The sequence below is a fragment of the Larus michahellis genome, chromosome 10 (genome assembly GCF_964199755.1).
Source record: "Larus michahellis chromosome 10, bLarMic1.1, whole genome shotgun sequence".
Lineage (NCBI taxonomy): Eukaryota > Metazoa > Chordata > Aves > Charadriiformes > Laridae > Larus > Larus michahellis.
Genome location: NC_133905.1, coordinates 2,845,233 through 2,858,379, shown reverse-complemented (window position 1 = coordinate 2,858,379; position 13,147 = coordinate 2,845,233). Strand labels below are relative to the sequence as shown.

The 13,147-nt window shown below is 55.3% G+C and overlaps 1 protein-coding gene across 1 annotated transcript in view; it reads right to left on the bottom strand.

Moving 5' to 3' along the window:
* Window positions 1-4,884: 4,884 nt before the first annotated feature.
* The window catches only part of NCKIPSD (NCK interacting protein with SH3 domain), a 54,967-nt gene continuing 46,704 nt past the window's right edge, over window positions 4,885-13,147 (bottom strand). The window contains exons 9-13 of the mRNA XM_074602747.1: window positions 12,157-12,237; window positions 10,804-10,932; window positions 8,793-8,885; window positions 7,080-7,252; window positions 4,885-6,552 (exon numbers count right to left, since the gene is read on the bottom strand). Of these exons, the coding sequence (XP_074458848.1) occupies window positions 6,349-6,552; window positions 7,080-7,252; window positions 8,793-8,885; window positions 10,804-10,932; window positions 12,157-12,237 (680 nt within the window). The 3' untranslated portion in view covers window positions 4,885-6,348. The remainder of the gene's footprint in view (window positions 6,553-7,079; window positions 7,253-8,792; window positions 8,886-10,803; window positions 10,933-12,156; window positions 12,238-13,147) is intronic.

The following is a 13,147-nucleotide window of genomic DNA, read 5'->3' as shown; positions in this document are numbered from 1 at the left end:
GGGCAGCCCCTCCGCCCTGCCGCCACACTGCTGCCTCCCCGGGACAGCGGCCGGGCCGCCCGCCTGAGAGGGGCAACGGGCACCGAGCGAGGGACGCGACCCCTCGAGTGAGGGACCTGTCCCCTGCTGTCAGCCGTACCAGGCGCTGTGCGGGGTTGCCGCCGCCATGTGTAGCACGCCTGCCCTGGTGCGAGGTGTGCCCACCCTCGAGGGAGACCTGACAGCCATCGTGCAGAGCATGCTGGCCCTCATGGGAGGCACGCTAGCCTTCAAGGGAGGCACGCTGGCCCTCACAGGAGGCACGCGAGCCCTCAGGGGTGGCATGGAGGCCCTCCCAGGAGGCACGCTGGCCCTCACTGGCAGCACGCGACCAGGCAGGGCACGCCATCCAGCATTGCAGGGGCCGTGGGCGAGCTGCCTGCCCGCACAACCCATCGCCCCCAGCAGCTCGCAGCCACTCGTCCATGGCTGCCCCTGCAGGGCTCGGCGGTCCCAGCTCCAGCGATGGCTGACAGCGGTAGGGCCCGGCCTCCCTTCGCCGTGGCACGCCATAGCGCGGGCCGGGGCTGGGGTGCGGGGAGGGGCTGCACCCCAGCCTGCCCAGTGCCACGGGGAGGCTTGTCTGCGCCTCAGGCAGGGGCTCTCGGAGCCTCCCAGCCGACAGCAGAGCTTGTCAGGCAGGGGTCCCGGGGCCCATGGGCGCCGGCCCTCAGCGCACGCCTCCGCTTGTGCCCACTGATGCCGCTGCAGGCGCAAGCAGGGTCCGTGCGGCACCGCTGGTGTCCCCGCGGCCAGGCTGCCTCCCCGGGGCGCCGAGAAGAGGCCGTGGGTTAGCCGCCGTCCTGGTTTGGGCGACACGGGACTGATTTATCTTCTGACGCTTGGGAAAACTGTGCTTTTAGAAGACTCCGGTGTGTGAATTTGTGAGAACATTTACTTTATAGCCAGCTAGGCTATGTGGGATTCAAGGTCTCAGTGTGTCCGACTTTTGCTGTCCGCTGCTGGGAGTGCACGGCTTCCTACTGATAGAATTGGCTCAGTGTAATCCTTGTGTATTTTATATTGGTATCGGGATCGATACTGCTTCTTTAGTATTATTAGTGTTAATTATTTAGTCTTATCCTCTTAAATTATTTATACTTCAAGCCTTGTGTTTCTTTGTTTTTCCCCGATTCCCCTTCCCGGGTGAGGAGGGATCATGGGGTGATAGAATAATTGCCTAAACGACAATAAATAGTTGCAGGTTTCTCGTAACAGCCGCCCTGCTGCTGGCAGAAGGGGCGAGGCAGGACAACACCAGCCAGGCACCAACGCTGGGGAGAAAGTTACAGGTTTTCCTTCCAGCATCCATGAAAAAAACCAAAACTGTTTTTCCAAGGAAAATTTGGTTTGGGGCCCTTGCATTGGGGTGGTTCATCAGCCTTGCATCTTAGCTGTTGGTTTGATCTCAATCAACTAATATCGCAGCCTAATTCACTGAAGCTTGTAATAGGCTTAGGAATAACAGGGCTTTACGTCCTCATTAGCGTTCAGTGCGCTGCGGCGGGGGAAGCATCCTCGGCCACGTCCTGCTGAAGAAGGGAGCCTGAGGCACGGCCGTTGGGTCACGTGCTGGGAAAGAAAGAGGCGTTTCGGGGAGGAAAATAGAGTAAATAGTGGGAATTTAGGTTGGGTAGGGAAGGGCAGGGAGTACGCAGGACACGCAGTGCCTCCATGCACGTCCCAGCTCCAAGGGGGCTGTGAGAGCCCCCCCGTGCCACCGTGCTGGGTGGGCTACAGTTGAGGGTGGGTAGGCTGGGGAGCAGGGGGACCGCCGTGCCAACACCGCAGCCAGCCTGGGCAGCCCAGCACCCCCTTGTGCAGCCCCTACGTAGCTCCCAAAAAGACGTACAAGTTAACAGCGGGATGGGTTCACACCGGAGATGGGGCTCCTCTTCTTGCTCAGCCCTCGCTCCCCGCGCCGCAGGAGCCACTCACGCTCTCCGACATCCCACCCCACCGGAAGCCGAACGGGGCTGTGCAAGGTCCCACGGTCCCTTGGCAGAAATTTGAGTGGCTGCTCTGGAGCCCCACGCTGCTTTGGACGGCACAGGCCATCTGCACAGCAAGGAGGAGTTCAGAGACGTGCTGACCCCTGGGCACAGCGGGTCTGGGGACCCTGAAGGGGTCCAGCCGCCACTGCCGTGGTGGTGCCCTCTGCACCATCTGCATCCCACGCGCTGCTGCCGCCGCAGTGCCGAATCCTGGCGTCACCAGCGTTTTGCCTCTGCCCAGCGCCCCGTGTTCCTGTGCTCCCCCGCCAACCACGGCCACCACCGGCTCTCACCCGGCTTCGGTTCCACTGACGGTGACAGATGGTCCCCTATCAATTACTGTTAGTGTAAATGAGGGGGTGGGAAGAGCGCATGCTGCCCACTGATTCGGGGTTTGACTGCAAGCAGGCTCCTGCTCCTAGGGTGGAAACTAAATGAACACAAAGCTGGGTCTGCAGCACGCCCAGCAGGTCCCCAAACCACCTTGACCATCCTCATGGCTGGTGCCTCCCTTCCACCACCATCACCCACACAACGGCCATGGCCCGGCCACCACCTGGGCAGCGACAGGGTGAGCAGAGCAGGCAGGGCTTGTCCTTGCCCCGCTGCCTGGTCTGAGCACACGTGTCAGGACCACCACGGGATATACCAAGCAGGCCCTAAAGCAGTGGCTAGTGCGGCTCGGAACATGCCAGAGAGAAGTTCCCATGGTGCCTACACAAGGCTGAGGGCTGACACCTGGTGGGTGGGTGTTTCTAAGCCTCCGGAGAAGCTGGTCGGTTAATTTATAAACTCGGTAGGATTCCTGAACATCAGTACTCTGCTATGATTAACAACTTAGCCACCACAAAACACCTCTGGCTTGGCTGATCCAGCACCTGTGCTGATGGGTGCCCGGGGAAGATGCACATTCTCGCCCTCCAGGCACCCACCCGAGCCCTCCCGGTGCCATCGGGCTGATGCCAGAGCAGCCCGGGCACAGCTCACCCAAGAAACACCATCTCACAAAGGGCAGCGCAGCACCCACATGTGACAGAAACGTGCCGGCTTCACCCGAGCCCCCGCCGGCGGCTGGATTATACATCCCACCTCCTCAAACTGGGGATTTGCCGTCAAGAAACCCAATCAGGAGAGAGGTGATACTTTTAAAAAAAAATGATGAAGGCTTTCAAGTTTATTTGTTCTAATTACCCAGCTGACAGCTCAGGGGAGGAGGACAAAATCGTCGGGGTATTACTGCCACAAAACAGTTGTAATTGAATCATTGCAGACAATAAAGCAGAGGCGCGGGTCACAGGCAGCGCGTCGCTCCCCCGGCGCCAGCCCCCCAACACCCCTCGCTGCTGCACCGCAATAAAAACACACTGATACGAGGAGATACCGCTCTAATAGCGGCCTATTACTGCTAATGGAAATGCAAGTGTGTTATCTGCGCCTGTCACCCACGCACAGAGCAGGAGCCGCTGAGCGGGCCTGGGGATAACGAGTTTACGCGCTGCGGTTTGATTCCCTGCGACGCACAAAGGCCCTTCCAGGGCAGGGGGTGCAGCTCTCCCCCGGGACCCCCCCACAGCAGCCCGTCCCCAGCCCTTCCAGCGGTGACAGCACGGTGGTGGTGCAGGAGGGGTCATGCTTACTGTGCAGCTGGGACATGGGGTGAGAGACTCCCAGGGATCGCAATGGCTCGGGGACGCTGACGAGAGGCACCGGCTCTGCCTGTCCAGGCTCAGCCCGGCCAAGGCTCTCCGCTGGCATGAAAGGCTTTGCCCAGGCTGTGCTCCTGGCCAGCAGAGCCAGGGGTCCTGCCCCCTGTGGGCTTCTGCTGGGCTCTGGGCTTGCCCCAGCCTGGCACTGCAAAGCCTGGGCTGCATCACTGAGGGCAAGTGCCAGAGGAACATCCCACCACTACAACAGGGCACAAGCCAACAAGAAGCCCAAGCAGCACCCAGAGGCAAGCGGAGGTCAGCTAGGGTATGTGCAGCCGTACGCTGCATAGAGCAAGGGGGGCCAGGAGAACCACCGTCCTCTATTGCAATTCCCCCCTCTCCCAGGGGTGCGGCTTGACACACTGCAAGGCCACAAGCCCAGGCACCTGGGAGTCACTGGCCGCAGGGAGGCAGGAGCTGGGACGCAGTCCTGGCCCCCATTTCTGCAGGCAGCTGTGCTTGATGCAGCCCCCATGTTTGGGGTGGGGGGGGTAGGGCGGGTACAGCCTGCACCTGGCATTGACACCCCTACTCTTGGCCAGGGCTGTAGCCCACTGCCCGGCTGGCTGCCCCGGCCCGCAGCCAGGAGCTGAGACCACCTTCCCTGCTGCCGACTCAGTGCTTTACCAAGCGCCCGCCGCCCTCCCACCACACGCAATCCCCCGCCATACAAGGTACCCCCCCGCCCCCGCCAAAGCACCACGCGCAGGGCTGAGGTTTGGGAACAGACAGCCGCAGCCAAAGCGCGATTCATTAGCGCTCGATACAGGCCGTTAAACCCTTGCTGCGCGGGCTGGCTGCCTCGGCAGCTCTGCTGGGAGCCAGCTGAGGCTGCACGCACCTTGCGGGAAGCGAACAGCCGAGTCCAGCTCTGCCAAACCCTTCGTCTGGAGCAGCGACGCTGGGCAGGCCCACGGGGGCGATGGCTGTGCCCCCAGCCAGGGCTGCTGCCCCCCCACCACTCGTTGTCTGCCAGCAACGTGGTAGGAAAACACAATGCAAGCAGCCGAGTGTGGGAAAACTACTGCTTTGCTCCCACTTGAAGATCAGCACCCACTGCTGTGCCGTAGCAGGCACCCGAGCTGCCCCCACCGCTTCGGTCCCCCCACAACAGGACGGGGCAGGCAGGGCTACGTTCACAGAAGTCCAGTTTAAGACGTTTTTATTCCTCTGCATGTTACACTTAGTGTTTAAGAAAATACAGGATCCCTTTGGACATTCATACATTTTTACAGGGGAAAAATAGGTTTCTCTACAGGGTGGTTATTAAGCTTGGGCGTTCCCAGGCTGACTTCAGGAGGTCCTCGCCCCCCCTGCCTGCCAGACCACCCCCCTCCAATTCCTGAGCATCACTGCCCCAGTGCCCAGAGTCCAGGCCTGCAGAGCAGAGCTCGTGTCATCGCCTCAAGCTAAAAAAAAAAAAAAAAAATAAAAAAAAATAATAATACAGTGCCCAGTATTTCCAGTTCCACTTTCCAATAGCTCCTACACTGGATACTGCAAAGGAAGAGCTGGGGACAGGGAGTGACCAGACCGCGCACACGAATATCTAAGAGACCCACGTTAGTGTGTGTGACTACCTGTAACAGGGAAACAGGTTAATCTCGTTTGCTAGAAACCTACAGGAAATATAAATAAGGGTTCCCCACACTCGTGCATAGTCACAAACAGCTACTGGACACCAGGCTCACGCTGCCTCTGAGCGCTGCCACCTGGAGAGGGAGGGCAGCGAGGCAGAGCGACTACGAAGCTCAAGGCAAGAAATCCACACGCTGCACGAACAGAGCGCGCTGGCCCACACGTCGCCCCTCTGCTCGGGGCCACGCTGCGAGAGAGGTGGCAAGCAGCAGCTTCCACATGGCAGGACACGTCTTTGTGCTGTGTCCAGGCCAAAGGCTTCCCAAGGGCAGCGTCACCTACGTGGTCATTACTTCTAAGCTGCCAGTGTGCAAGAAATTCAGATTTAAACATCACTACAGAAAGCGGATTGAAAAAAGCAGCTGCTGGGGCAAGACCTCTATGACCCTAGGCGGGCTGCTACCCAGAGGCAAAGCGGAGGGCCAGGAGGGAGTGAAAGGCTCACCAGACGAGGCGTTAGACAGCGAGCGAGCTACCTCCCCTTGGCAGGGCTGCAGCACATTGGCACTAGCAGCAGAAAACAAAACAGATGTTACGAAAGCTTCTTCCAAGTACCAGCGGACTCCACTTGGTCACTGCAGGGAGAGAGATGCACATGGAAAAGACGTGATACTCTAAGGCAAAGGCCTTTCTCTTCGGGACCTTGGGACACCAGCGTAGCTAAACATCCGCCCCCCGCCCGCTAAGTCCCTCGCAAGCTCTCTGCCCTTCCCGCTAACGCCAGCTGCCTAAATACCTCCTGCCCAAGTCTTGCAGGCAAACCACGCACCAGCACCCACCCCGCTCCGACTTCCCCCGGGGGCACCCCGTGCCCTTTCTGCCGCTGGCGTTTCTAAAGGGCCGGTGAACGCTGTCCCAACCTTAGGCCTCGCGTGGAGGGATATAAGGTATGGAAGGGAATGGGGAGAAAGTGTCAACAAGAGACGGTGTCGATCCAAGTGGTTCAAACTCCAGTCCAAGCCGAGGGGCGGTTAGCTGGTACCGGGAGAGATTTCTGGGAACTCCTTATAAATCTCCAGGATGATAAGTTTGTCCATCTGGCACTGCTGGCCCTCCTCCTCCTCCCCCAGGATGCGCTGCAGGATGCCCTGCAGGTCGGAGAGGCGGTGCTGGTGCTGCAGATAGGGCGTGGAGCGGATGATGGCGTGCATCAGAGACAGATACTCCATCCTCAGCTGCCAAGTGGGAGGGGAGACAAAACACAGAGCACAATGAAAGATTTAAAGTGAGATAAACACGCATGCCAGCCTCCATTACAGTATGAGCGCAGGAACAGCTGCTGCTGCACCACCAGCCAGAGCGCGACTCCAGAGGCACCTGCTTTTCCTTAAGGCTCATTAGTAGCTATGGAAAAACTCTGCTTTTCCCACAGCAACCTAGTGTTGCTCTTCACCCGCTCTCAAACACGCACACGTCTCCTGTCACTTGCAATACCAAAACGGAGATCCTTCCTACTACTCACAGAGGGTCCCCATTCCCAAAGGTCCCTGGACAGACGGGTGCAGAGCACCAGCAGCCTGGCAGATCTTTCTTCAAACACGCCTTTCTACTGCTGTGTGCCAGGCAGGATAAACCTCCCCTTTCTCCTCAGTCTCCAAGGTTGATTTGAGCACCCAGAAACGTGCCCACAGAGGGCCAGGAGGAACACCACTGCTTTGGGACTGTGCTCCCTTCCCCAATGCCAATGGGTTACCGTAGGCACCTTGTCTCCTGGGGAGAGATCTGCAATCTGCCGCACCAGGATGTCTATCAGGACCATCATGTCCGTGTGGTAGAAGATGCTGGCTGTGTCCTTGCTGGCAAAGATGTCCTGCAGGAACTTCAGCACTGAGTGCGGTGGCTGAGGCTGATGCTTGAAGATACAAACTGGATCATCTGGGGGAGGCAGAGAGACTGTGCTAAGCCACATGCTCCTCATTGCCCTCGTCCCCCACCTTCAGTGCACATCCCTTCGTGAGATCCTACAGGCTTCGGAGAGGAGGCTGCCCCTGGCCTTGGCCAGCCGCTCCCTGCCTGTGGCTAGCTTCTGTGCTGGCAGACCTCAGTCCTTGCACAAAGCTGCGTAATCAGGATGGCAGCTCTGCAGGGTACCAAGCCGAGACCAAACTCATTAGCATTAATCATTGTTTATGTTTCACCTACCATCCCAGGTGAGACCTCACTGGCACACTGCCTCTCCATGCCTCCCCTTTTTGCTCAACAGCTACCACATTTTCTCCCCAGTTTGTTAAGCCTGGTCCAATGACCCCTCTGAAAAGCCTGTACCAGAAATGACCTTTCACCACGGAGACCAGGCTAGTACCATCCCAGAAGCAAGAAAAGAAACATTTCCCAGTTTAAATGAGCCACCACATCCTGGTCTCTTCTAAAACACATCCCTGCAGACCCCAAGAGGGGCTCTGGGACACTGCAGCCCCCACCCCCAGCAGCTGTCAGGAAGGCAAGCATAAGAGAAGCATCTTCATTAGGTCGTGGCCCCCCTCTTTCTTCCCCCAGTCCCTCGCAGTAAGGTGATCCCTGCAGGGAATCTGGCAGGGAAAGGGCTAAACAAAGGCTTTGGGAGGAGGCCAGGCAGAAGAGCACTGAGATGCCGGCTGCCCTCAAGCTGATATAGTGTGGAGACAGTGATTTGCAACCCCAAGGAGAACTAAAGCCAAGAGTAAGATGAGCTGCAAGCATCACAGGATGAGTTATTTACCAGCAAATCAACAAATGAATCTCAGGCAGCAAAGCCCCTGTGCTCCAGAAGGTATTAGAAAGCACAATAGTGGCATGCAGCACAGGCAGAAATACCTGGCACTGCTCTTCCTGCGGAGATCTCCAGCTTTCTAGCAATCTGCTTTGCAAAAGCTCTACACGTACAGCGGATTTCACTCTACGCCTGGAGCAGACACAAAGCTAACCCTCTGCCGGCGATTCTGAAATAGGAAGTTCCACTCTAAGCAGCGTTTTGGAAGGCAAGACCTCCCTCTGGATTGTCCCCCGGGGCAGATCGCTGCCAGCACAGGCTGAGGTTTGTGTGCCAGCACTGATGGAGTCCTGTCTGTCTAAGGACAGAAGTGGCCCAGGACCAGCTTTCCTCCCAGACAGGAGCTTGCCTACATTGCAGCCAGCCACGCTGCGAGATGGGGCTGATCTGACCCAGGAGTACATGGAAACGGCAGCCCAGAGGCCTCTCCTCTCTTCCTAGATGCCATCAGCATCACTTTCTTCTTTGTGCAGCTCCATCCTCAGCAATGCAGCCTGTCACCCTCACAAACTCACCAGGAAGCAGCACGTCCCGCCCGAGCCGACAGCTCCTCGGCTACCTGCATCCCCGACACATCCCACCCCTTAACGAGCACCGCGCTCGTCTCCCCCAGTCACCATTAGCTGCACCCCCTGCCAGGCACGTAACAGTGCCGCAAACACTCACCTCCCCTGTTCAGCAGCAGCAGCAGCTTTTCTGTGAAAGTCTTGACATTCGAGTGCTTGCTTATTGTAGTCATGATCACACTGTGTTCTGGAACTAAGGAAGAAACCTGTTCAGCACATCCCTTTGTTTCCTGAAGGCCACAGTAATAAAAAAAAAAACAAACCCACAGTGGAGGGCTCCTATCGCACATCAGTGCTTTGCGGAGCTTTGTGGAACCACAGTCTATCAGGGCTACGTGAAGTTTCAGCCCCACGGAGTGGGTGGGCAGGCAGAGGGAAGGTGAAATAAATCTGGAAACAACGCACGAAACACTTGGGACTTCATGCTTTCTCTGTGGATCCGACTCACGTGCGGGCTCCAGTCCTGCCAGCCAAATACTGTGAAATACCTTGCAAAGGTATTTATGTCGTCAAACAATACCTCTGCTCACAACCCTCTGAAGCCAAGGGCTCCGCTCCCTGCTATCTCCTTACTTCACATCAGCAGTGCCCCGCTGGCGTTTATTGCCTTGCGAGCTCTCCTAAGGAGGGATGGCCAGGCCCCAGGGGCACGCCAGAAAGGAAAAGTTCTTCTTCCCAGCACTCGGCATCGGGCTGCGTAAGGATAGGGGAATGAAGACTCCTAGGAGATAATCCCAAAGCAGGCTAGGGGACATCTGTTGTAACTAAATTACGTTCACCCTCGCAGACCTCACGCCTGTGCGCGAGCATGCACACTCGGAAGCATCCAAACAGCACAGTGTGGCTACTGCTGTGGCACAGGGCTGTCAACCCTGGAATATTTCACAGCCTGCGAGGTGCTTCAGGATCCTTTACGCTGAAGGGCATCAATATAAAATGCTTTTAGGAGAGTTTTTGACCTAACGCTGCACCACTGAACTGTAAGATAGGTGAATCTTGCAGACAGAGGAATAAAAAAATTCAACCCACTAATAAGCAACCCGAACACCATTTAACACGTTCTTAGCATCAGAGAACAAGTCACTGCTCTTGGCTACACCCCAGGTGGGCGATAATCCCCCAGCAACACACGGCCTGTCACGCGTTATTGCCTAATTACTGCAGCCAGGAAGTATATGGGTAAGTGTGAGAAGGGGTAATGAATGAAAGCAGCAGAGACTGTACTTAATCAGTCTCTGTGCAATCAACTTTCACATGAAATTAGAAACTTTCACATAAATTTTAATGAAGGGCAACTCAAAATAACAACAGGTAAATTACTGGACACATCCTTGCTGCTTTATGCTCCCCTCTCTCCATGAAGCCAAGGATAAAGCCATGAAGCAGAACAAGATGAAGTAATTAACTGAAGACAATTGGAGCAACAGGAGATTTGGGGTGAAGTAGTGGCCTCTCTTAGCAGGACCTGCAACTACGCTCCAATTTTCCAACAACAGGCTTCAAAACTCGCAAATGCCCTTCTCTAGGGACCAGATGTGTTGTCTGTTCTCAAGGAGCTCAGCAGGGGAGGAGGGAGGACGGAGAATGAGGGCACTCAGCAGAGATGGCGGCTCAGGCCAACATTGAAGAGCCTGGCCCCAACACACGGGCATCGAGTGAGCTTCAAGAGGTGCAGATGGGTAAGCAGAAGGTTTGTCAAGACCTACAGAAGGCAGAGGACTTTCTTTCTGGACTGGTACTGAGAAATGCCTGCCGAAGCGTTTTCTCTCCCAAATCAGCTGTGCCTATGGGTTAACCTCACTCATGTTCTCCAAGTGCAGAGCAGCAACTGCTTTGATCCAGGCAGCGTGGAAGGAAGTACAGAGAGAAACACACTGGGCTTCACAGGGCTGCCGTGCCCAGAGGGTCAGCTGGTTGGACACGGGCTCTCAGACAGGCTTTTCCTCTAGGGTTTTGCACACTATTTAAACACAGCGTATTGCCAGAGGCTAGGGGAGCTGCAGAGGTTATCATAGCACCATGAAGACCCAGGGAGATTCTCCTTCCCCACTCTTCACACCCTCACTCCAGACCACTGAGTTCCTGCCAAGGCAGAGCAGCACCAAACCGACCTGGAATGTGGAGATTGAAGGCCAGAAGGACATTGACAAATAAGTCGGGCAGCTGGTCGGTGGTGTCCGAGGGCAGCCCGTCCTCAATCACGTCCAGCAGGAACTGCACAAACTGAGAGTTGAGATGTTCTGCGCAAGAAGAAAGAGGGGCATTTACAGCACAGTGAAAATAAACCAAGCAACAAGGGATCATGCAAGCCATTTCTCTGTGCCTTTACGCTTAAAAAAACCACGTTAGTGGAGTGCCAGTGTCAGCCTCCAGGGAATTAACAACCCTGCAAGTGGACTAGAGAGACTACCGAAGTGTCTTTGTGCGAGAGACAAGTGGCTCAGAGAACTCTCCACAGTGCAGGGGAACGCTGAAAGTTGGTCCGCACTGGCGATTTTTTTGAGTAAATAAAACACCAAATCCTGCTCTAGCTGTTGTTGCAGCATCACTGCTGCCAATAAAGGCTTCAGGTAGGAAGAGATTTGTATTCCTGACCACTGGTTAAATCCATCTATTTTAAAAAAAAAAGTAATCATCCAGATCATTAGTAATAACCCATTTTTCAATTTAGCTATTAGGAAAGCTCAGGAGCTCATGCAAATAAGTCCACCTGCAGGAAATAATTGCCAGGGTTACACAAGGAGAGAAAAGCAGGAGGTGTGGAGGCTCATTCCACAGTCTCTACTGCACCAGCTTAAATCTTGCATGTGTTTACTGGGGCATAAGGTGAAGCTGCTGAGGAGATGCTTACAAAAAAACAAACTCTACTGCATTTCTAGGAAAACTGAGCCCAGAGTTTCCCCAAATACAGGGAACACAACATGGCCTGGGGCAGAAGCAGGCAGGCAGGGCTTTCTGGCTGAAGGTCCTTATTGATTGCAACATCCTTCATCATCTCTGCTTTCCCTAAGAGCTTGAAACACACAGGGCAGCACTGTCCTGTTAGAAGGGAGACCAGCAAGGGGCCACATTACGCAGCTGACAGCTTTAGTGGGCGTTCGTGGCGTGATCTGGGCTCTCAGCCTCGTCAGCAGACGGAACGTCTCCGAGGCAAGCAAGAGATGCACGCGTTCACGCAGGGCAGAGGTAAAACAAAATGCTGCTTAGTCACAGTGATGGGCAGATCCACCTCTTCTGCAGCACGGCATCAGTCCGCCACTGCTCTAACCCAGCTTTGTGCTGCTTTCTCTGGAAATCTCAGCCCAGTGTTTCAGCAGCCAGGCTCTGTTGATAGAGAGCAGACCCTACTCTTCCCCTGCTCGTGCTGGGCTTTCCCCTAGCTATCCCCACCTTGACAACCAGGAAAGCTTCCTTCCCTGTGTCTGCCAGCACACCCCAGATGTCCCACCCTCAGCTGCTCTCACCATAGTGATGATATGGCAGGGGCTCCCCCATGGAGAACATCATCGCCAGCACCAGTGCAGAGTAGCACATCTTCTGATGATCTGCAAGATAAAGGTCCTGCCATTAGTTCTCCAGGGTGTGAAACACTGTTCCCCAGCTGCAGCTGGGAAGTCGCACATTTCATACAGACATTTAACGCTGATTAGACTGCTCCCGTATTTACTGAGCTATAAGGGTGTTTTTTCCCCTCTGTTTAAGCACACCACACGTCTTCTGTGCCGTGCGTTTCCAAAGCAATTTAAAAATAATCACAACAAGAATTCTCGATTTTGTTTTCCCCCTCCACTTAAGAGGATCTGGCCAAACTTGATCTGAATAATTAAAAACCTCCCCTGCACGGTCCCAGGACACATCCCATAGTTATGTAATTACTGAACCCAAAAAAGCATCCATCTGGCCACCTTGAAATACTGCCTGTTCCAACCAACACCACCCCCGCACAGCCATGCTGCTCGTTACCGTCCCTGCGCCGCTCTGCTTTCGCTACCTCAGCTCTGCCTGGAGGTACAGAAGGTCTCTGGGGAGACCAGATCACCGCTCGTGACTCGGGCTGTGCATCTGCCCACCTCCCAAGGCCACGCGTGTCTCCAGCATTAATACGTCCTGCAGCACAATTTTCGCTGGCAGCGGCTATACGTGACTGCTCCACAGAACCACAGCCGGTGCCTTTCCTGAATTTTAATTAAGGGATACACCTCAATAGATATTTGCAGAAGAAAAAGAGTCATGGAATAGGATCTGTGTCATCATCAAACGTAGCCTCTGTCCAGTTCAGCAAGTCTGAAGATGATAGAAGATGGAGCATTATTTTTATGAAGTAGGTTACCCCACATACTGGCTAAATAAAGTTCAGCTACATCTGCCAGAAAGAGCCTGGGGCACTGGTTACAAGGGAAGTGAGGGTGTATTTATAAAAAACTGACCAGAACTACTTTTTGTTAGAGGAGAAAA